This window comes from Rhinolophus sinicus, chromosome 14 (genome assembly GCF_057876585.1).
Source record: "Rhinolophus sinicus isolate RSI-liver-muscle chromosome 14, RSI-T2T, whole genome shotgun sequence".
NCBI classification, from domain to species: domain Eukaryota; kingdom Metazoa; phylum Chordata; class Mammalia; order Chiroptera; family Rhinolophidae; genus Rhinolophus; species Rhinolophus sinicus.
In genome coordinates this window covers 19,892,839-19,918,566 of record NC_142514.1, presented here as the reverse complement: position 1 = coordinate 19,918,566, position 25,728 = coordinate 19,892,839, and the positions used below count along the sequence as shown (strand labels likewise).

At 35.6% G+C, this 25,728-nt stretch overlaps 1 protein-coding gene across 27 annotated transcripts in view; it reads right to left on the bottom strand.

Moving 5' to 3' along the window:
• EPB41 (erythrocyte membrane protein band 4.1) overlaps positions 1 to 25,728 on the bottom strand; it is a 168,095-nt gene that overhangs the window by 23,487 nt on the left and 118,880 nt on the right. For 6 of the 27 annotated variants that reach the window (XM_088790787.1, XM_088790769.1, XM_088790773.1 and 3 more), the window contains exons 11-17: positions 25,005 to 25,177; positions 20,979 to 21,184; positions 17,787 to 17,843; positions 17,571 to 17,612; positions 16,563 to 16,625; positions 11,853 to 12,029; positions 10,052 to 10,087 (exon numbers count right to left, since the gene is read on the bottom strand). In XM_088790787.1, the coding sequence (XP_088646913.1) occupies positions 10,052 to 10,087; positions 11,853 to 12,029; positions 16,563 to 16,625; positions 17,571 to 17,612; positions 17,787 to 17,843; positions 20,979 to 21,184; positions 25,005 to 25,177 (754 nt within the window). Of the gene's footprint in view, positions 1 to 1,340; positions 9,655 to 10,036; positions 10,088 to 11,852; positions 12,030 to 16,562; positions 16,626 to 17,570; positions 17,613 to 17,786; positions 17,844 to 20,978; positions 21,185 to 25,004; positions 25,178 to 25,728 lie in introns of those variants that run through there. The other 21 variants (XM_088790794.1, XM_088790795.1, XM_088790781.1 and 18 more) reach the window with 16 other exon arrangements.

Here is a 25,728-nt window from a genome sequence, read left to right as displayed (position 1 = left end):
CCCCAGAATACGTGAATATAAAAGCAAACAGCTTCAAAAGTAGTACCTGATGCAAAATTTTAACTATTAGGTAATAGAAAATTTTGCCTTAACATTGCACTCACCAGCAAGGCCTCCACAGATCAAATGAGTGTTCTCAAACTTGAATAGAGCTATAGAAGTCAAAGTGATTGAGCAAATATTAAAGGTTATACTAAACATATCTAGGAGACCAGAAGCCTTTGGTTGGTCAATTTTACTTCATTATACCAAGAAGGGTTGCGGTGGAGAGATGGAGACGAGGAGGAAGAGGCTATAACCAGTACAAAAACTCTGATCATTTAGTATGGAACACAATTCAATATATTTGGCAGGATTTCTCAGAAGTCCCAATTCAAAAAATGATTAAAGCCATAATAAGCACTTAAGAAAAATATTAGGCCCCAATTTGATATCTAGATAATAGTATCTTGATTCTATAGAACTAAATACAACAGAAAACTATTATTAATTTGATAATAGTTTTAAAACTGTTATAACTAAAATCCTACAATAATGAAAATGGCTTCCCATGTTAACATTTTCAACAAATTCCTAAAAGGCATGTGGTTTTGGAGAAACACTACAAAATTTTTATATTACTCAGACATGGCCACAAGGTACATACTTAGAGCTAGCAAACAGACCACTTCAAAATGTAGAGTGTTGGTTTTAAGTAATCACACGGATAACACAATAGAATCTAGAACTGTGAGAGTAAGATAAAAGATAAGGTTTATCCAAGGTGAAGTTAGAGATCAAGTGGAATACTTTCTGTTAGTTCCACGTTACATGAGCAAGCTCTCCACACCCACATTTCCACACCCCCTCCATTCTTCATTCTTCAATATGATCAGAGTGGCAATACTGAATGGTTTTAATAACCACTAATTGTAAAGTGCTTTAAAAAAACCAAAAGACAAATTCTGCATATTAAAAATGCTTCTAACAGATGTGACAATTACATGTGTTGTAGTGACTAATTAAACAGGCTAGAAAAAAGCTTGTTTTTAAAACTGGGTATAAATAAATGAGTTTCCAAGCTGATTTAAAATATTAATATTCTGAGAATGGAACACATGCCAGTAGGTTATTTCTGTTTTAGGACTGAGCAAAAGACAATTACTGGGCCACAGAGAAGAGTAAACGTATGGAAAAACGAGAAAACTTTTCTGGAAAGACTGGCTGACAGGATGTCTTGATAATCTACTGACACAAAGGTTCCTTTTCCTTTTATTTATTTATTTTTCAAATTTGTACTGGGCCTGTCTATGTGCAGCATTACTCGTTCCTATTTCCTTAATGACTAGTATCAACCAGAATCAGATTTGCAATAAGATTTATTTATGATAAATTTACATATTAACAGAGCAAATAACATAAGAAAAATATCAAAGAAGTTGTTCCAAAAGACAAGTTCTTAGCAGATTTCTTTAGGCTTAAATAAATATCTTGCTGAACTGCTAAATGGATAAACAATTTATTCAACCGAGTATCAGAACTGAAGGATCTTGGACCAGGGCAGTGAAAGGAACACAGGTTTAGAGATTTATTAGAAGGCACCTCCCAAAGCTAATTACAGCTCAAGGAATCCTTGAGAACACAACCATATCAACTAGGGAGCAAAGACGCTTACGAAAGGATATAACTTGATTTTATTCTGACTTATTGGTAAATATTTCCCTATTAGGCCCTCTACTGGGGAATTCTTCTCAGAGAAATCTCTTTGTTTTGAAAGACAAATCATTCTAAAATGTTTTCCTTAGACACCCACCCTCACAATTATACAACTGTTCAAAATACTAAGGTGTACTAAAAGTTCAGAGTGAAAATCATTTACTTTCTTTACAATGTTTGTTAGATATCTCTACAACTTGGCTAAAGAGAAGGTGAATTTGGGAATTGTTTCTTTATTGCTTAGGGGAAAATGGAGATAGGGCCTTAAAAAAACAAAAAAAAACAAAGGAGTTACCTGGAATCATCACTGAATATGTTAAAAACACTGTTAACACAGAACAATTTGGAAAACTGACAAAGGCAGGGGTGCTGTGGTGGGTACAGAATTTTAGATTACACTTCAGGTGTACTCTGATGGCCAGATAAACAGAAACAAATGCCTTGTCTTTTGTTTTCTATTTCTAACCATAAACACGATAAAAAAAAACCACTTCAACATTGAATGAACATGGTAAAGTCACAACTACAGCTCTTGAAAGCAGTTCAAAGGCAGAACATGTAATGAATCAGTTCTCTGGTTCTCTAGACCTGTATCGGGGGCAGCAGACCACAGCCAGCAAGTCAAATCCAGCCTTCTCTTTGTTTCTGTGTGGCTATGAGCTGAGAACAGTTTTATAGTTTTAAATGGTTAGGGGGAAAAATAGAAAAATATTTAGTGACGCATAAAACTTATATAAATAATTCAAATTTCTGTGTCCATAAGTGACGTTGGATTGGCACACATCCATGTTCATTTGTTTCCTTATTGTCTATGCTGCTTTCACTGCACAATGGCACAGCTGAGTAGTTATGACAGACTGTATGACCTGCAAAGCCTAAAACACTTATCATCTCGCCCTTTTCAGAAAAAGTTTGCCAACCCCTGATCTCTCTGGTTTATAAAACTCTTGACATCACAAGAGTTTGATACTTTTGTATCATGTAAAACACAAGACAAATGCATCAAACTGCTTGCTCTCTGCAATGGAATTTAGATAAACACAAATTGTCAAATAACTGGTTCCCTTTGTGAGAGCACACTCCAAGTTGAATTTATACATACAGATAGGAACCCCAGTCTCGATATGTTCTATAGTGAAATTAGTTGATTACTACCTGTGGTAAATGGATAAGAGCTTTTAACTGAACCAAATTACAAGACATTCACCAGAGAGACTGACACCTATCATAGAGGTATACATAGATTCTTTGAATAAACCAGGGACCACAATATAGGATTGAAAAGAGAGACAGTGACTACTGGGTCATGCATGGTTTTTTTGGGCTACCTGCATGTACTGACTGGGCATATGCTGATTAATTTGGCACACATTTGTGTCCCAATACAAGAGATTCTAAGTGTAAAGTTAGAGTTTATCCATAACCATTTGTGACTAATCATTTAATTCAATTTAGCAATTATTTGTTATATATCTGAGATACAGAGACTGGCAAACAGAGTGAATAAAACAAGGCCTCTCACCTTTGAGAATCTCACAGTTTTGAGAAGACAGGCACAAACTAAAAGAAATGAATTAACAACATTTCAATTTTTAAATACTTTTTTTTCTGGTGGGGATCTAAATCATAACCAGAATGTTAAACAGAAAGTAAGTGTCCATAATTTTATCATACCACACTGGCATAAATCAAATCTTGGGGGGGCTAAAGTATGTAAAGGTTAGTCAGGCTGTCAGGGAAGGAAGCAAACTTAGAATGCAGGCTCTGGTGGTATGCTTCTTCAAATTATAACAGTGATGCTATCAACATCACCTGTCAACAGATTCTGGGCTACAAGAAGTTTCTAAAGCTACTAACTATCCCACCCCCGTTCTTTGATCTAAAACATAAAATCCCAAGTGCCCGTGTTATGTAGGAAGAAGCTGGGGTTCTCAGGAATTTCAAAATGTTCTTTTAGGGAGGGCAAGTCACTGGGTAGAGACATAAAACTAAATGAACCACAGGGAAGCAATCTAGGGGCAACAGAGCCAGAAAGAAAAAGAGCTGATAAAACAAGGAAAGCTAGAAGAAGAAAGGAAGAAAGCAGGAAGAAAACATGCTAGGAGAAAGACTAGGACAGATCTGGATATAAGCTGGTAAATTATCTGAAAGCAGAAACTGTGACAAATTCCAACATGAGGGTTACTTCTAACTAGGTGAAGACCTTATAATGGGGAAGATAGAAAATTCTTCAGAATGCATATATTCAGAACCAAGAAGTGAAAACTTTAGGGAAACAGATTTTGGCTTAATATAAGAATGATTTATATACAATCAATCAGAGATGTCCAAAGATATAATGTGCTATATCTTGGGAGATATTTAATCACATGCTGGGAGGCCACCTGGTCTCTGAATCTCTAAATGATACTGTACAGAAGACTCAAGCACTGTAGTGGAGAGGAGTTGGAGCCTAAATTCCTGATAATGCTGCCTCTTTGCAACACTACAATTCATCACCCTAGTGGGCAATGAATACATGAATGGATAGCAGTAACCATGTTTTCCCCTTAATTTTTATTCTGTGTTTTGTTGAGCTAGGATCCCGTACATAAGGAAGGCTCTTTTTCAAAGATACAATAAAGAGAAAAGGAGACTAAACTGCATCCTTTATTGATTTTGGGGGATCCGAAGAGATAGTTGGGACTCTTTGCCTCCCCACTCCCCTTTAATCTTTGAAATGTCATATTTACGCTATTATTTACCCCAAACAGCATTGTAACTATGATAAAGGAGAGGGCTGCCCTCTAGGATACCAATCACAAAAGATTAGAAAAGCATTCCTAAAGCATACGTTTCCTCAACAGTCTGTCATTATACATTTAGGCAGGCTACTATTAAAGATATTTAGCTTTTAGTCTGTATTTTCCATCTATGGGAATAATAAAATACTTTCTCTTTTTGTCTTTCAAGTTCTAGTATGATAGGAATTTCATTTACAAAATGAAATACTTCATGAATTTGTGATTGTTGCTCACAGCCATCCTCCTGCCTCTTCCAGCCTCACCTTATGTGGCTTCTTAACTTTAACAGCCGTACCTTAACTATTTTAGGTGCCCATTCCTGGGTCCAAACCAATGTGTTTCTTTTTGCATCGTGTTCTGTTGCAGTAAAAAGAAGATCCTAAGGCATGAGGGGTAAGAGCCACAGACGTGAGAGCAGACTTACTGAAACCATCCACTGCAGTGTAGAGGAAGTAGATCAAGTTATCCCACGTGCCATGTACGACAGAGAATAAGGAATTGGAATTTTGGTACTAGAAATGGAGACAAACCACAGGGGAAGTTTGAGTACGATAAAAAAAAAGGGCAAAATGTCTGTTTATAAAAGAAACAATAGACTAGTCTTTCTCAATGTGGTAGAGAATGCTGTAAAAAAAAAAAGTTGGGATTTCATAATTTCTATGAAGAAGAATAAAAGGGAAGGAAACTTTGTAGAGAAGTTCTGTATATCTTTACTATACCCAATACCATTAGCAAAACAGAAAAAAAAAAAAAAGCAACAATGAGAAAGTGTCTCATATTATTTTTGAACGCTCTGTCTTCCTTTTGAGAATACGTGATCACTGCGTAAAGCCCAAACATAAAGTTTGACTGGTAATGCTTTCTAAAAACATAACCAAACCTCAACTGCCTAGTGTATCCTAGATGGTTATCTACAGGAAGTATTACGGAAGTGACTTAGGAATGTTGGAGAAAGGGAATTGGCTTATATCCACAGAAATTTCAGAGTAAAACTGAATAATAGAAAGAAATATACAAGGATTTAGAATGACAACTGGAAATCTAATCCACAGATTATCCCAGTCAAAGCTTAGTCAACAGAGTCAACATCATTTGTCCTTCAAAACTTTTACCAAAGATGTAAACGAGCAGTAAAACTAACGCATACAAACTGAATCTCCTTCATACACCAAGCATCAGTATAAGAAAATGGCTAAAAGATAGGTTCAAAATATTGATGCTGGCTTTATTTTCAAATATGGTCCACTCTAAATAAGTATGTACTACATGGATAAGATGACTTGCTTAAGAATATAATGAATTTGGAAAGACATTTTTTAACGTTAGTAGTTCTAAGTGCTTGTTCAAATACCAATAAGGAGCAGGAGGAAATAAACACAACTATTTAATTGCTTACTTTTAAATAAAAAATTCCAAGAAGTTAATGTGTTTGTTTTTCAGTTTCCATCTAAAAATTCCAGTCCCTAAAAGACCAAGAATTGAACGATAACCAGAGCTTCTGGTTCCTGGAATAATTTACAGATTCATTCTCATGAGGTAGGTTTGTCTCTATGTTACCAGGTAGAAATCTGGGCACCAGATAGTTAAAATTAACTTCTCAGAGTTATCCTAGAAATGATTAATAGCAAAACCAAGGCAAAACCCCTAGAATTTTTACTGGTCTGTATGAATAACTTTAGTCCAAATTGTTTTTTACTTATCAACTTGCCATTAAGAAACTGAGCCAGCATGAAACCAATACACAGTTATTTGGATCTGTCTATGGTTGTTGAGAATGAAATGAGGTGTGAGAAGGAAACCAAGACTATTTACAGCTTTAGGTTACAAATATCAGCATATTAACTTTAGGTGATACAAGGCTGTAATGTCCAGTATTGCTCCTCTAATAACTGTGATGGGTGTATCTCTGAGCCTGTACTGGCCAGCTTATCCAATAGAGTTTTGGCCCTTCTCCTCTGACCATCAGTAAGGATCTCTGAGGACTCCTGCTCACTTCAGAAAAGTAAAAAGTATTGTTGGCTTACTATACTAGGCTTTTAATAGACTTGGAATAACTCTGATATAAAGGGAAACAAAAGTCAAGGTGAAGTTTACAATAATAATAAAAAGCTGTGTACAGGGATGATAACTGGAAGTATAATCTGAAACAGTTATAAAAGTATCAGTAAAATTCTAAGATTTCCTTCCTAGTTCCTTGAAAAAAGAATCTAACCAAATGCTATAGTTTTGTTATTTCATAAAGAAACTGCTTATATTCCTATTTCACAGGTAAAGGGAAGTACTTACGACGATCACTTTCTGTGTTAGAGAATTGCTTTGCGATATTTCAGGTTGACTTGAGGTCTCTTTTTTCTTATTATGAGTGAATCAATAAATATGTTTAATTACAAAATATCTGTTGTAAATAGACATAGCCTGTGACATGAAAGATACACACTCATACCAGATTTTTAAGTTTAACCCACTCCTTGCTTCTTATCCCATTTTTTGGGGAAAGCCTATAATGACAGAACAGCAGTTTTCAGGAATACCAGGGAATTATTTCTACATGTCTACAGAGACAATAAAACAATAGTGGGGATGTTGAAGGACAAAAGATTCTTGGCTTTACTGTTCTCTCTCTCTCTCTCTCTGATATAAAAAGCCATCATCTTAAAAACAAAAAGTCTTGTTTAGAAGTTTCATCAACTAAAAGGCATTGAGAAGTAAAACAAAGTACAATAATCTCAGTTTGAGAGCCCTATGAAACTCAGATTTCCAAACAAATATTTGAGACATTAATCAAATCATCCATATTAGTATACATTCAAGTGCCATAAAAAGCAAGCTACATGCAAGATTTCATTAATACCAAGTTAAAAAATAACAGATTAGACATCCGAGTTGTGAAAAGAGAATACACTCATATTTACTTCAGGAAAGCCTTAAAAATCAACATGCAAACAGAGGACACATACTTGTCACGACAGAACTTTAGCTCACAAGGCCATCAATTAAAAACAATTGATTTCAACACAATTTAAGAATAAGCATGTCTAAAGTGTATCAGGAAAACAATGTATCAATATATATTTTAAGCTTACCATAATGGCTACATATTGCTTCTAGCAATATAAATATTTAAGTCATAAAGAAGTTAACACAATATTTTAATTCAAAGAAGGGTATGTTTATGTACAGATTTTGAATAAATCTGTATTCCAGGACTTTTAACGATGGGTAGAGTAGTCTGGGAAATTCAGCCCTGGCTGGAGGCTCAGGGTACCAGCACCATTTTCCTTAAACCATCAACACCCTACTTGTAAAAAGATGGCATTTAACCTTTGCAGATATCGTCTATACACTAGGCAGGATAAACGTTTCTGTCCCTGTACATCTCAGAAATACACATAAGAAGGCCACAGAAGTCAAAAGCCCTTTTCCAAAAAAGGCCTTTGTATACACTGGTTTGATATCTCAAGAGAAGGAGTGGTGTTGGATTCATAGATTAAAACGTATCATTTTAAGGCTTTTGAAAGTTTAGCAAGTTGAATTGTTTTCTTAAACTACAGGGCCCGTGCCATACAAATGACTATAGAAGATAAGGAAAATATTCCATCAAATATTTCTACAGAGTATCCTGCTTTGTGTGAAACCGTGGAGAGGAGGACATGGCAACAATAAACAATAAGAACATGCAGGATAAGAGTTAAAGCTTTGGGGGGAAAGTACTGATCTGCCATATGCTTAGATCTGATTTCTCTAACATTGTTAAACTTCAGGGAGGAAAGCTGGCTTGGGCAATCCATTCCTACTCCTTTATAACCCGTGATACATATTCTACAAACAGTAACATTTTATTGACAGAAAAATGATCATAAGAACTTCACTAGGACAGTGAACTATCAAGATCAGAGAGCATCATACAGGAGGTAACACAATAGGAGACAACGACCAAAGTTCAATGGTTTTAGTCTTGACATTTCAGGTGAGCACCTGTTTTCTGATCACAGAAAGACCAACCACCAAACAGCCAATGCAAGAACCACGAAAAAAGACATCATGAAAGGAATACGAGGAGATGGAAAAGTACTAGAGTAGAGGTGGCACTTTTTGAAAGACTTGTGATCCTCGGGGATTGGAATAGAAACCTTGGGAAGAATTTCTTCATTTTCTTGCTGGGGCAAGGTTCTTTCAGTAGATCTCTCTTGCCTTTTACTTTTCTCTTCATCCTGCACTAACAGAGCACGTTCCTGTGTCTGCTTTCATGGTAGAAGATCAAGAAAGACAGAGAAAGATGAACAAAATGACAGATGGAAAAATGCTCAAAAATGATACTTGGGGATGTGCAAAGGATTTAAGAAGATCTTTTGGACACTATTTCCCTTTACTTTGGCAATTTAGCCCGACAAAATTTCTATAACACAGTAGGGTACTCAATAGATAATTTTTTGAATGAATGAACACTAGAAGTCCTGAAAGTTCAAGGAATCACTGGATTTCCTTATAGTATTTATTCTTTCTTCAAGGATATTCATATATGAATTTTGGGTCACTTTTCATTGTTTTAGTGCTGCCAATTTTTCTTAGATCAGTTGGGCAAATCCAATAATGAAGAATTCTTCTTGCCATCAGAAAAGTTACTTTTATTACAAATAGAATGGCAGAATATAAAAGTTACCCCCGTACCTCTTCATATAGATTTAAAAAATTGTCACAGTTCATTCAATATGGCAATTAGCTTTTGCTCTAAAAATCTTAATCCTATACATTTTAAAGATTGCAAAGAAAAAAAGTATAAAAGTTTATATGTGCCTCCAGGGTCTACCAAAAAAGAAAAACAAAACCCCCAAACCCGTAAGTCTTAATTGCAAACTCCCCTCCCCCCTCTCAGAATCATGATTAAAAATAATAATGACCATCATGAAGGTTTATACATCACGTTAAGCAAATACTTTTGACACTTTTAAGAAAAATTTCTTTTTTCCAATTGTCCAATTGTGACATTCCCCCCCCCGCACACACACACAATTTCTGTACTCTGCCATCCAGTCAAGAAAAATGTTATCTATGAAAGGAAAAACTTGGCTCTAAGTTCTCTCAGTTGAGCCAGCCTTCTTGGATCGGTTTGGAAGTGTGACACTGGTTCTTTGCACACCCCTAAGTGATATGTATCAGGGAGAAAGTAGCTGGGGGACTGGTCAGCAAAAAAGAAAAAAGGAAAAGAAAGGATGCAAAATTATAATGATTTTTAAAAGAAAGTAAAGGGGAGAAGAAAGACAACATAAAAAGAATAGGGTACAATTAAATTCATTTTCTCTCTGAATATATATTTATATCTTCATGCAGCTTTTCAACCAGCCATGCGCTGAAATAAGCAAATTGAAAGCTGCAAAAGCTGCAGCAGTGGAAATGTTATGTGTCAGGTCAAAAGGCAGTGAGTGTGAATTTACTAGAATAGCCGAAAGAAAAAAAAAATTACTCAGCAGCTGCTGTTCGATTCTGGGGGGATTATCTGCTTAATGCCATGACAAGAGCAAATTCTGATTGAGAAGCACAAGTCATAACAGCAGCTTTACCTCTGGCCCACCAACCTTTCTTTCCGAGAGAAGGATAGAGGTTTTCTTCACCTGGTCATACACAAATTACATAAAATTCAGTTGCTTTGCAATGCAACAACAATGCTGTCAAAGGTGGAAGAGGTATCCCCAGAGAACAGAAATATTGTTCCAATTATTAAAGAAAAAGTAAGATATGCCAGAAAGTGGAATTACCCTATATAAAAGGTTATCATAGTACAGTCCGTATTTATTCCATTATTCATTCAGAGGGTTAATATACACAAGCATAGAGCTAAATTAGCTCAAGTACTCCCACTGATCTAATTTAATTTATAAAGAGTCATTTCTTTCAAGTCCACAGAATGACATAGTCAATCCCAAAACCAGCCCTGAGATAGTTTCTGAAGGGTTTCTATTAAGATATAAAATATTTTCTGGAAATGGAGACTAATTGACATTTTCCAAACCTCATCCAAGAGAACACTGTTACTTTTTCAAAGTAGTTGAGCATCTTTTATTATTTGCACAGTCAAAAAGAAAACTTCTAGAAAATATGCACTTATCAGGTGAGATAGCAACAGGCATTTTCTCCATGAGAAAAAAGTCACTGTTCTCAGTTCAGGGGACATTCTCTACATTTAGAATACAAAACTAACATCCAAGCATACAAGGGCAGGGAGGCTGAGAGGACAGTGAATAGGAAAAACTGCATCCCATCATCCGTGGTACTCGATTTAGCTGCCCATCATTCAGGAATTCTTCACCCTTACTGGGTGAAACTGGTTCAACTCTATTTGGAGAATTGTTAGCCAATTTTAATCACATGTTGAAAAATATACAAAGTACCCTTTGTGAATCAACTTTTATTTTCTTCTCCAGTTCCAGAAACTAAACAAAAAGTTGGATAGTTTACCATAAATTCTGAATAGAAAAACAAATGTGTTTAAACTATTAAAACATCACTTCACCTTTCTTAACTAGAATTGCTATTGCTTTGGGGGGAAAACTAGCACATAATTAAAAAATCATTATAATCACTCACTGAGTCATTGTGACTATTTATATAAATATTTAACCTGACAGACTAAAGATTAAGTAAAGAATTTCTGAATACATGCTAAAGGTAACTTTTAAGATATTCTCATTACACAGATTTATTTAGTTGGGTGTAGGATTTCTACAATAGGTAATGACAACAATAATCGAAAAAGAACAGCCCTGAAAAGTATCTCTGGCTTCCTCTAACAGTGACTATGTTATAAAACAGTATATTAAAAGTTTGATGTCATCATAAAGATAAAACTAAATCAATAGTTTTACTAAAACTGCAATACAATCATTAACACTTGGTATTCTGCATTCTCTGGCTTAGGGGCCCCCTTGGTTTATTACGTAATTGTGGTCAACCATTCCAGACATTTCTAAGTTGTGCAAATGTTCAAATAAAGTTTTTTAAAAATGCTTATCCCTTTCCAATTTTGACCTTACTAAATTTAGTAAACTCTCTGGTCCCTGAAGGCATAGTTTGAACATAAAGTTCCACTGGCTTACGGTCAATTTGTAAACACACACCAGCAGCAGCATGCAGCTGCCGAGAGAGTTCTAAGACCCTAAATCATCCACGAGTAGCTCTAAGTGGCTCCCATAATTAGACTGGGTAGTCCCTATGACTTAAAAAAAACAAGTGTTTGATCAATGCCTTAAAGCTGCAATGAATTGGTGAGGCACCAAAGCTAAATTTCAGCTCTTAACTTCCTCTCAGATACAGAATGTTAACATACAAAAACATTTATTTCACTCATTCTCACAGTTGGTCACTGGACAAAGTACTCACTCCTTCTCCTGTGGGGATTTGGCCATTGATGTTAAGTGTCCGGAACGGAGAGTGAGTGGATAAGCGTTTATCCCATTCACTAGGCCGTGGCTCTGGTACTGATTCCATGAAGTTCTTTTTCAGCTCACTGATGCTGGCATGATGTTTTTTGATCTCTTCTTGACTTTTGTCTAAATCCTATAGTTGAAAGGACAAAGATGCAAAACAATGAGTACTCAGGGAAAAAAAATACACCAAGGGAGGCCCATCACAGTGTATGGGCACTGGCAGAAAACACACCACATCCAGGATAGATATTATTAATCCATAAATTGCATTCAAATTGTAAATATACAACATGGTATATTTGCTTGCTTTTGTTTTTTTTAAACAAGGTGCTTTTCTTGGAAGCAGTGAAGCATCATAACCCCATAGCTCTTAACCCATAAAGAGCTCACTCCTTAATTTTACAACTCTTCTTCCCATTATGACAAATTGCTAGATCTCCAACTCCTCATCCGAAGATACTCCCACAACTCAATTAGCCTCAACTTGACATGAACTAATTTAGGCCCAGCTCAGGCAGGATGGAGATTGCAACAGATAAGGGGAAACTGTTAAATAAAGGACATGGTGAAGGATTCAACTCCTACCATTGGCTGCCTTGTGTTGGTGAGTTGCATCTGTATAGTATCCCTCTATTTCTACCCGGAGATAGTTTTGCTTCCTTATTACTAGGGGGCTAGTGTTGGTTTTTGGTAAACAGGAGTAGCTCTTTCTTGATATAAGAGTTTATTGCTGGTATATAAATGTTGAATCACTATGAAACTAATAGTGTATGTCAGCTATAATTAACAATAAAACAAGACTTATTCCTCTGGGAGAAAGTGATTGGATCCAAGATTATTAAAAAAAAAAAAAATTACTGAAATTCTTGGCTCAAGCCTCCAGAGTAGGTTGTTACTATCTCTGAATAACTGTTCAGGGATATGTAATACAATGGCTTTTTTTCCTTGCCAATACTATTTACACAAATTAAAAGCCTTATACTTTCTATCTCTTCACAGCTTCAGTCCATTTCTTCATACAATTCAAAATAGGGACCTTCTTCTAGTAACCTTCAATAAATCAGGAGTGATTTAATGAGAGTTCATCACATACCCAATGTATCTCCTTGACGATTTAAAATAACAACTGTTCTAGCAGACTTGCATACTGGACAATTAGAGGGAAGCTCTTAACGGGGATATTCTAGGGAGAAATGATCAAAACTAAGGTTAATACAGCTAGAAATAATATGAGAATATTCAGGTTTATGTAACAGGAGATATACAACAACTTTCAAAAGGGAAACTTGGCCAGAAATAATCTGGGAAATACAACTTGAAGACAAAAACTCAATGTTCTTTGTCCAACATTACTTCTCTGAAAAAAACTCAAAAGATCTAGGCTTGAGATCAAAATATGTGGGAGACTGTCACTTGATGACTGCTAAAAATTCTGTGTTTATTATATATCAAGACAGCTCTGTTATCCAAGAAAAGCATAGTACTAAATATATCTCCTAATATGCTGTGTGAATTTTGGGATTAGTCCTTTTTTTGTGTTGGCTCTGTGGGAAACAGCCTCATTTTGAAAAAAACAAAACAAAACAAAACAAAACAACTGGAAATCATTTAAATAAAAATTTGGTTAAATAGTTTTTTTTCTTGAGCAATTTAGGCATAAACTACATCATTTTTATCCCCCAAAAGCAATGTCAAAGGGAAAATAGCATGGGAAAAAGAATCAGTGAGGCACGTGACACAATTTTGATTCTGGAGATATTCATTCAGAAAATTCATTTAATAGTCCATTCTTTTTATATTTGCAAGAATGAACCGTGTATATTTGCTTTGCAATCATTCAATGAAAAAACGAACACACAAAGCGCAATCCTGTAGCTCCCCCATAAGAGTACCTTTTGCTTGATGGAATGAAATGTGAGTATAGCTCATGAACACATATGGGCTTCACCATGGGGAAACAACAGTTTGTACTTTTGTTCTAGCTAAAAGCAAGAAACGCATGTTGACTAGCTAAAGAAAAAGCCATGAACAAGCTCAGTCAAAGACTCGGTAGTAGGCTGAGAAACTGAGACCCACCAGGCATGTAAGGCCCTGTGACTCAGCTTCTGACTGGAAATGACATCTGCTTGAGCCAAGAACAACTTAACATTTTGGGGGGGAGTTAAAAATGTGAGTAGAGCAAAACAAAAATGAGCAAGAGATGCTATGATAAAGCCGTAACTCCCTAGGTTAGCCTCTCTTAACATGAAAGACGTGATTTGTTACTTGTCTTGCCTAACATTTGTTCGGCTTGGAACCTGAAAAAATAAATGTTTTCAATAACATCAGTGGTTTCTGAGGGAGCTTTCTCCATCCTTCTTAGCTGGCTCTGTTAGAAACCTGTGGGGGCACAGAGTAAAATTAAGATCTCAAAGGGACCTGTTCCAAATAGAATCTGTCATAGACACTTGCTACAGGTTCCCTCTGGGAGATGGAGGAGGAGGCGGTAGATCTAAAAATGAACTCGACCTTATTTGTGCCAGAACAAAGCATTAGTGGGGGTGGGGTAGGAGTAGGGGGAGGAGGGATGCTTAAAAAAAAACAACAAAAACCTGCTAGAGTGACAGATAACTTGAGAGAACTTCCTTAGGAGGAAAAAAAAGAAACCCAAACTTTCGTAATAACTAGACAATGATGATTAGCCAAATTTCTTTGGCTGTTTTCAGGTTAGACACTTTTTGATACCTATCATATTATAATTTTAGCAGCAATCAAACCAAACACGTTGTTAAATATAAAATATTATCAAAAGGTAGTTAGTAGTTTTAATTTTCAAACACACACACTTAGTAGAAATCCCCTCTCATGGCTGTCAGTGAAATGCTGGGGTCAAACACATCACACACAGGGATTTTATGAGTCTCAGAAGCCGTAACACACCTCATGGAACAAATGTCAAATATATGATTGGTACTGCAGGTTCCAGTTCAGAGGAAGCATTAAACATAGACTAGAAATAGGCATGTTTGGAATCGGGAGATGTTACATTGCTGAGTACGAGGAGATCAACTGACATCTGTTATTCTTCCTAATCTCAGAAGTGGAACCATTCAGGTCTAGTTTCAGTTATGGGCTAAAGCAAAAAGATCTAGTTGCCAAGTTTGAAATATTCTAGGGTCTAGCCTTGGAAAACCTCCAGTTACATAAGGTAAATGCACCACACAGAACATGGTTAATGAAGGCTGGCCACAGTTTGTATTACTTTTATTAAAGTACCTTATACATAGCAGGCACTCAAAATATATGTCTTGACAAAGAATAAGACGAGGTTAAGTAATTTAGGAGCCATTACCTTAAACCAGAGATATATCTAAAAAAAAGTTTCTTCAAACTTCCAGTTGAATAATATTTGCCACATTTAGTATTTGTTCAACTTTCAGGTCTTAGCAAAATCAGAGAGAACTTCCCTCTCCATCTTATTCAGAGTAGATTCCTTTTATTAGCACGGCATAGGGTTTATTTCCTTCATAGCTTTTACAACAACTGTAATCATTTTATCACTACTTGCTTACTGTTTCTCTCCTTCTCACTTCCCCACACTATAAGCTTCCTGAAGGCAGGAACCATGTTTATCGCCTTCCTATATATTTCTTTTGTATCTAACTAAGTTAAATCACTGATATCAGAGTTTGTGGCCATTTCTTTTGGCTCTGTCCTGAATGGAACTGTAAAATAATCTAGTCTTCAACTTTTATGTAACAGTTTTTCTGATGTGTAAAGTAACGTGACCTCAGTGTTTTCCACACAGAATAATTCCAGTTTCCTTATTTTTTCTTCATAGCATTCCCCATATCTTCTAACTAGTATTATATTTCCCTATCCAATGTGGAGCCCAAAACTAGATAAAGTATACAATATAACACTGGTAAAAATCTCACCAATGTTGAATGTAATGGGAAAAATGACCTTACAGTATGTTGCTATTTCTGAATGGGAAAAAAAAAAAAAGTGTAGTTTAACAGAATTAGATAGACCCTAACTCAATCCTGGCTTTCCCAATTTAATAGCTCTGTGACCATAGGGAAATTACTTAATTTCTCTAAGCCTCAATTTTCTCATTTAAAGTAATAATTTCATACCTGCAGACCTGTTTTGTGATTAAACTATTTCACATCTCACCAACTACTCATTAATGCTAGGCTCCCTTCTTTCCTTCCTGTATCTTTGTTTCCTCCGACTGTCCTGTTATTTTCTGATATCCCCAATATTTTAAGCCCATTTTGAATTGAAGTAATAATTTCTCTTACTTTTCTACACTCTCAGATTAGAAGATGAAAATTTTGGTGCTTGAGACAACCAGGAGTTTATACTCTTGGAAAATTCGAGGAATTTATTTTTTAACAGTGATGCAGAATTTTCTACAATGGAACCATGAGAAGCAGAGGTAGTCCCAATCATATATTTTTTAGATAAGTGTGAGAGATGGAAACTAAAAAGTCAGAAGGAGAAATGGTTGCATATCTTCATGTTTACCCACATGCAAAAGCATTTTAAACCTAAAATTCTTTCATGCAATGGCATGCAAAACCAAATGCAGCACAGAAAGAAGAAAGGGGGATCAGCAAAGAATGCAGAAGGTTACAGGCAACCAACTGAATGAAGTAAGCTTCAAGTTCATACAAACCTCCAACATTAAATTGCTATGTCTGATATAAATGTTTTCACCATCTAGTTTCTCTCTCTTTTTCTGTGAAAATGAAAGAGGGAAAAACAGAAAAGCATAAAAAATTAAAATGTTGTTCTTGCGGGAAAAAAACTGCAAATTGGCAAACCAAAAAAATATTTAAAATTAAATGTCCACAGCGCAGCAGATGCCAACATGAAATGGTCACAGAACCGCAAGGAGACACAGAGGACACGATTACCGCTGGAAAATGGATGACCTTGTTCATGAACGATGGAAGAATGTGATGATGTTATTTAAATAGACAGTGCTCCTGGCTTCATTGGCTTCTTACATAACAAGCTGTTTCATGTTCATTTTTGAAATTGAGTTGTTTGAGGGTTACCTTAAAATATACAAGACTTTAAGAAGCTTTGAACCTCCATGTTCCATGGAATTGAGAAATATTTTAAAACACTATTTAGCTGTTTGGACATATTTTATACTTAGTAATACGGCAGTATGTACATCTCTCATACCTTTCATCAGAATGATCTGTGGGCATTTTATACATGATCATTCAATAGTCTAACCAGTAAGAACTGATTCATTCCACTCTACAGATGGGAAGAATGAGGCATTGAGCAGCTAAACCCATAGGTATTAACAATACTGGGAGTTGCTGCTATGATGGTTTCCATAATAAATGTGTACAAACTATTGTCAACGATTTCAAGAATATGGTGCCATTGTGAAATATTTCTTATAAAGTTTAAATATAACAGATAGATTTGGCCTTTACTAATTATTTCACTGTGTTTCAAAAGATATTTTCCTACGGGAAAGTTTATTTTAATGAAAAATTTCAATATACAGTGTAGGATTATAATTTCTTATAATACCTGCTATTTGAAAGTAATTTCTGATTAAGAAATCAATGAAAAGAATGGATCACTGTCTTTTTAATACACTGTAAAAGTCAGCATGGGTGATGCTAATGCAGTTTTGGGAAAGTGAAAAATGGCTAACCTTCCTCATTCTTATCAGATCTTCAGTTTTTTCTGCAAGCTTCTGTTTTGCCATTATTTAAAAAAGAAAAAAGATGATAAAATATTGGTTCATTGAATTTGTTTAAGTCTTCATTTTATAATTTTATTTTCTTTTTTTTTTAAGGAGAGGGGAGTGGGAGAGAAGAAAAAATTGAGGAGGAAGGGGAAAAGGAACAAGTGGCCTACTGGCACAAACCTGTGTTTGGTCACCATTTGAGGTGGGTACTGTGACCTCGATGTGGGTTTTTTCCACCTACATTTAAGAAATAAAGTGGTAAAAACATTTTAGGTTAGTAGGTTTCTATGAATAGCATTGTTTCCAAATAAGCCGCATCTTTAAGCTGGTTGAGAAGTAAGCTGATATGTAACCATCATGATGCAGGCTCAGGGGGTGTTACATGGAAGGACACTATGCCAAACAGCAGTCTGTTAGTTCACCATCACATTTTCAAGGCCGTGATATGGACAGCCAAATGATCAAATGAGAACATTAAGGTAATTATTCTATTGATGGACATAACAGTTTTATATTTATAAAAAAAGTACTTATTAAAAATAATCAGGAGGCTTAAATAAGCCCTATGTTTTGTTTTGCTTTTTCATGACCTAGAAGTACCTTAAATAACATTTAAAAACAAATTTACAAATAAAGACATCAATGTATGACATACATGATAGTTAAAAACAAAAAGAAGGCCTTTACAATTAAAGCACACATATAATAAACCACATATAACACCAAGCAGGTAAATACAAAACATTTTGTTAGTTGATCGATATATTTAAGGAGGCGATTTCACCTTTGAGTTTATTAGATAACAAAACACCAAACTAAACTCAATCCAAATTGTTACTAATGCATGCAATTATTTCCAAGGCTGATTTATAAATAAGCACACTTGGGGCTCAGCTGCAACATTCAGCACACTGTAATCTCCTCTGTAGGGAGTTGGAGCCCATGTCGTTTGGTGGACGGGTAAGATTCATCCTTAATACTAGGAAAAGAATAACTAGTGCCTTGTGCTTAGCTTTGAAATACCTTGCGTAATGTCATTTTATATACCCCACATGGAGTAAGTATAAATAAATGGGGGGGGAAAAATCTAGATAGACCATTAAGAGGAAGCATAATAAAGTGAGCAATGCCTAAAGCACTGGGTATTTCAGAATTAGAAATCTGTTTGCAAGGGTCAATTCAATCACTTAGTATCATTGTGTTCTTTACAGAACCTCATCAATCATGGATTTGACATATTATTTTCAATCACACTTGGCAGCGTTACCTCAGAGTACAATGTCCTTGTGCTATTTTCTCTAGGACTGAATGTGAAGAACGTAAGATAACACCAAACCTAGAGACACTCAAATCAGAAGCACATTCAGCAATAGCACTTTCAATCACCAGGGGTAATTAATTAACGATTTGGGTCATTTCTACTCTGAAAACCCGGTATACTTGCTGTGTGGCCATTAGCAAGTTATTTCACCTCTCTGAGTTTAAGTTTTTTATTGATAAAATGGAGATAATATCTTCATAGAGTTGTGAATGCTTAGCAAATGGTAGTTTTTAACTATTTCATAAAGTTTAAATGACTTGTGTAAATGAATAGTGACTTTTTGCTTTGGGTCCTTAGCAATCCAACAGCAAGAACTTGAAAGCCTCTGTGTCAGTCTAAGAATGCAGGCCAAGTAGCAACAGCAGTTCTGTGTATGGCCCTACAGAGAACATTAAATGAGATAAAGACAGACATGGGGGAGAGATATTATCTCCACATTTGCAAAATGACTCAAGATGCCAAAAAACTATCTCTATCTGGCACCAAATTAGTGTTAAGTAATGAAATTTACAGTTACAAGCCTACTTTATTACTACTGCTGCTTTATATAATAAATATGACTTCAGGTAAATTCCATATTTATTTTCTAACTGCTACAAATAAAATCAGCTCAGAGTCACTTTTAATTCTGTTACTACTATTACAATGATAGAAGGTTATTAGAGGTGGCTTTCAGTCTGATCTCAACACAAGTATCTCAAAACATATGCTATACAGAATTAATTGGCAAGAAAACCCCCTACTGGCACTTCAATGGGGAGCATATACCAGAAAGTGATCTCTCCACTCTGCTGAGGTCCCAAGAGCAAGGGGAACATATCCTTGACGATAACTTGTGTCTGCTTATAGGCGAAAGAACAAGTAAGTTTGTAGAAAGCCAAAGGAATCTTAGCCATTCAAGATTCGTTTGCCAACTCCAGTAATCCACACTTTACAGTTAGTAGAACAGTCAAAAGTTCCAGGTGAGATAGCCTAACATTAAAAACTGAGGTCGTCTAACATTAAAGAGGCACTGTTGACACTGAACCTGATGGCCAATGTCACGCACATTTGGCCAGGTACAAAAATGCAAACACCCTCCATTCAACTGTTTTTTCTTTCTGGACTCAAGTTGTTCTCAAAAGGACAGTAAAAACTGCATGTCATATTGAGCAGTTTTCTTTATTTTATTTTTTTTAAATACAATCAAAACAGAGTCAGATTAGCCTCTGCTCTATGGATAAACTAGATACTGAACTAGCTCCAAAAGAACAAGATTAATCCATCTGTCAAGGTGAGAGCACTTACTAAGGCCTTATATGGTTTTAAATTTCTCAACAGACATATAAAAATGTCATCTTTCTTGTAAAGACTGCATCTATTAATTCCTGTTGTCAACAGTGAGACTTGTATTTACTTTAATAAATCTAAACTAACACCTCAACTCCATCACTGCTTAAATGTGTTTAAAAAGTTTATCAACACATTAAAGATCAGTCCAGTTACTGTACTCCTGGAAAATCTGCTAATTAAGTTGGTAATTTTTTAACAAGGTTCAGTGACTGTGGGTACAATCAACTCAGAACTATAAGCAACTCAGGAGTATAACCTCCTACAAAATGGATCTTCCCCTTTTTGTAAAACTGCTTAAGATTTGAACAACCACATAGATGTGGTTATGTAATACCCAGATAGTCTGTGTATATGTTACACATCGATTCATCTTTGGAAATCAAATTACATTTTAATCATACTAGCATAGTTTACTCTTAAAAAGAAAAGTGGAGATTCCTTCTGGATGAGTAAAAACCATTTTTAAAAGCACACGATCACAATGAGGCTGTGTTTTATAGACTCATTTTTTTAGATATAAGTTGAGTAAAGGTGTGGGTTATGTGAAAACTTCTGGGATAGCTGACAGTCTTCATGACAGATCTCTTCTTTCAAAGTGACGAAGAAATAACTTTGTTAGGATTCTACGAGAATCAATGCTTTGAAAACCTTCCTGGTCAAGGAGTTAACACCTCTAAATCAGAAAGTGAATTAGCTAGATTCTTGAACTTAAGACATACCTTCCACACTTCTGTGGGCTCTGGTTCAGCTTGCTCAGGGGGTGCTTCTTCCTTTTTGTCTTCAACCTTCACTGTTTCCTTCTGTGTTTTGGAACCCACTGTTTTTTGGGCAGGTCCACCAGGGACAATGCCTTCTGTGACCTGACTCTGAGCAATGGCTGGTGCAGAGGTGGGCCGAGGACTTCGGTCTGTTGAATCAACAGCCGCTGTTATGTGAAGAAAGGAAAAGAGAAGAGTGAAGGCAAGAGTCACTGGACCACTTCAAAGTCACCAGGTGAAATAGTTGTGAATCCAGGACACACACGAATGTTACAGTGTCCGCTGGGCTATCATACAGAAGGTAAAAAAATAAATTAGTAGTGCTCTCCCAGGTAACTGATGCAATAAGAAAGCTAAAAGTACCCTCAATAGAAAAGCTAAAATGTGCTGGCGATCCTGTTCCATAAAGGAGGGGTGGGGGTGGAAGTGCTGACATCAAAATAAGAAACTGAAAGTTCATTTTATTAAAAAGTTAGCAAGATTGTTTAACTTTGCAATCTGTTAGTTTCAAGAACCTATAATACAGTCTATGGAGGGGAAGAAGGGGCTCATTAAAGTCTGATTTCTTCCATGAAGACTTTTTGAAATAAAGGTCTATTAATTTACAGGTGATGTCAGGAACCTAAAACTATATTCTAGGAAAAAAGGATTAAGTCTGATTTCTTCTGTGAAGCATCCTTGGAATGATTTACAAATTAACTTGATAAATGGATCTTCTAAGACATGTACACTTCTGATGCTTGTTTAAGGGCAAATCTTTCAACCACACACTTTTCTTTTTAATAAGTCATTTGATTAAAACAATATGAATTCAAAACCTTTGGCCTTTAGTCAAACAAACAAACAAACAAACAAGCAAATAAGCAAACAAACAAACATCCCAACCTTCTGAGTTCTGTCCTACTGTCTCCCAGAATCTTATCAATTTGTATTATAACTCCTATTCTCTAATATAATTAGTGCAGTGGTTCTCAACCAGGGGTAATTTTTGCCCCCACCTCCATCCCTGAGAACATATGGCAATGTCTAGAGACATTCTGGGCTGTCATCAGTGGGGAAAGAAGTGGGAGGGGGTACAAGCATCCAAGTGTGTATACAGGCCAAGGTTGCTGAAGTTAACAAAACTTGATTTGGGGAAAAGGCTATATGTAGACTGTTTTGGAGAGAATATTCAATATAGGCTTATGGCAAAAGCTTGATCTTTTCAGAGTTAGTAGTTGTTTTAGTTTGCACTATTGGGCATCTGAGTTTCAGATTGCTTACTTCAAAACAATCACTCACATTCTTTTTATGATTTTAATCTTCATTCTTCCAGGGATGAAAAGAAAACACCTATACACTTCGTAGTAAAATCTCACTTACCTGGCAATGTCCAGGATTGTAGTGTGTTTCCACATGATTTAATATTTCTAGTATTTTTTGAGACTTTTAAATTTTAATTATTTTGCATGGAAACCACAATTTTTATTTCACGCTTTCCTGCCTTCTTAAACTAAGTATATTGAACTTAATTTAGCCTAATAAATTTAGATTTATTAACAGTAAGGATTTGGTAAAACAAAGAAATTCCATGAATCACAACAGATTAAAACAAAATTGAAATTCACAACTACTTCATACACACACCACCAAGAAAGAAATGCTCATTAGCCCGTAATGATCGCCAATGAAAGAAATCATTCCTCAGAGGATACATATGAAAAACAACAGACATACAAGAATCTACTTTACCTTTCAATGAAAACTCTGTGCCGTGTTGCAAGTCTCTGCTCACTTAGAGTCCTGTGCTAAGCCAGTCAATGCCAGAATGGCAGATGGCAGACCAAATCCAACAACACAGGGGAACGTAACAAAATATTTTGCTCACAGTTGTGTTAAAGTGTCATTATACATGTGGATTCACACCTCCTCTCAAAGAATTAATTCAACCCTGTCTGGCATCATAGAAACATAGCCCATGCTTTCACCATGTGTTATTTTGCTACTTGCATTTGGTTTTAATCCAATACTAATATTGCAGAGCCAAATGATTTATGTCTTCAGCATTTCTAGCCCTGGCAATCTGTACTGTATGTGGAAAAATAGGTATAAGTGTGGAAACTGGCAGTTAGAAATAGAGGTAGAAAGTTCCATCATTTGTAATATGTGGAAGATATTAACTTCTACAGGATAGCTAGAGAAGGCATATACTCAATGGATATAAAAATACTTTATAAATCCTAACTATTAATAACATTTAATACCTAAGTCCTTATATTTCTTTTGTTATGGGTTCATATTATTTCAAGCGTATGTTGGGGAAAAATTAATTATGTATACATGGATATGCAATTCAAGTGAAAGATATCACCTTGGAGCCCTGGAAAGAGGCAAATTTCCTTTCCTCAATAAGAAGACTACAAACTATGGATCACAACAAAGAATCATGGTGGTGACTATGGTTGTTTTTTTAAACGGTTTTATTGAGATATAATTCACATGCCATACAATTCACCTGTTTAGAGTATATAATTCAATGCTTTTTAGTATATTCACAGTGTTGAAAGTAGTGATTACTTTTTAAGATGTTTTGGCTCTTCAGTTTTATGAATTCATTTGTTAGCTATTGCAAGATTTGGACGCACATATAGATAACATTTAACTTGAAAATTCAATTACTTCCCATTTCTGAAGGTCTAGACAAAGAAGCATGCTGGGTGCGAGACTCTTACGGACCCATTAACTCCAGTATTATATTGCTCTTGTCTGACAACAGCAGAAACTTGGTTATATATTAGAGGAGTAAAGAGTAAAACTCAAAACCATCATACTGAGTAATAGGAGACTGACATTCTAGTTCTGGCTCTGTAACTTACCAGCACCATTTCTGCTAGGATAATACAGGTACAATAGGTATGCAATGAATCAGTAGTTCCATTATTAGAAGGCCCATGACTCTGAAGGTCCACAGAAGTCATCTATGGATCTTAAGTGTATTTGAAACGAGGGGGAACATTTTGAAGGGGATTGTGTGGCAATGTGTCTTTTACTATAAGTTTTTTTTTAATTTAAACATTCACTGTATTTTGCAATTATACCTAGTATATTATCTCATTTATTCCTCATGAAAACTCTTTGAGGTAGTATTATATTATGATTATACCCATTTTATGAACGAGAAAACTGAGGTTTAAGTAACTTGCCCAAGAAGATAGATCATAAACACAGGGGCTGAGATTGGAACCAGGTCTGTCTGATTCCAGGACTCAAACTTTTAACTTCTGTAACCTGCACCACTTTTACAGTAGATAGCATAGAGCTGCACACTGGTAAGTCCTTAATAAATGTACTCAGCAATACTCTACTTTGGTTATCACCTTCTGAACTTTATTTATTAGCCACCTTTTTTTTTCCTTAGTGGCATAAAGAACTAAATATGGCTTGTTACTTCATTTCAGTAATGCTCTCAAATCCTTGAGACTAAACTTAGAAAAATTCAGACAGATTCTGTCAGTATATACAATCATAAAACTTATTTCCTCCCTTTTTTATCTAAACAAAATTTGGAGACTCCAATAATAGGATTGTTTTTTCTGTATATAATTGCCACATGACAAACGATCTAAATTTTGTAAATGATTGCTTTACTGAGGCAGACCCTTTTCCTCTTTTCAACTTGAAAAAAATAATTATTTAAAAACATTCAAGAGAGCTTCAGTTTGGTATACTACATTAGGTTTTCACTCTGCAGTAGAGATTGTGAATTCTAATTCTAACTCTGGTGGTGTTCCATCTACTACTACCTAACAGTGGAAACTTAATCTAGTTACTACTGTCCCTGAACCTTAGTTCTCATTTTCTTGACTCCACTGAATTAGACAATGAGTGAGATCTATTTCATTTTACCACTGACATTCTTTAATTTGGCTCTCTTGTAGATAACTGTACTTCCTTTACCTCTTCCTAAAGAATTAGGGTCACAAGAAATCATCAATATTCAATACAAACCTCCATCAAGGCTCCGGGACGCCCGTTTGCTTGCTGTACGCTCAAAGTGTGGGGCAGGCCTGTCAATCAGAGCACTAGCTTGCCTGGTCTGAGCCTGGGTTCGGCCACTGTATCGAAATTTGGATCCCAGTGCAAGGAATTTGCTTTTAGGAATGGTGTCTGTAGATGTAAGCCTGGGGGGGAAAAACCATAATAATCATATTATTATATATATTATCTCGCTCTTATGAGACTGTGAGATTAAAGACAAAAATGCAAGATTTAATAAAGTTTCAAAATTCCCATAGTTTCCTCATAGTTATTAAGACAGATTTCCAATCAAGCAAACAGTATTTTAATTCTATGTCATTTCTCAAAGCAACATGTATAATTTACGTGGCCTATATAATAGTATCATCTTATATCTCTATAGATAGGGCCTGCCGGTTTTCAAAATGCTTTTATAGCACTGTAATATTTTCACTACGTCTCTATAATATTGTAATCATTTTATAGATACAGAAACTCAACCTCAAAAAAGAAGTTACTGGCTTAAGGTCACATAGCTGTTAAGAGGTTGGGCAGTCTAAGGCCAGAGCTCTTTGTTCACACTACTAGAATAATAATTTTGTCAAATGCACTCCAAACTCAATTAATGCCTGGTAACCTATATAATAGGTTATTTGGTGTATTTTCAACTCAGTTAGGAAGCCCCATCTTCTTCTTCCTTTTTTTTTTAAGTTTT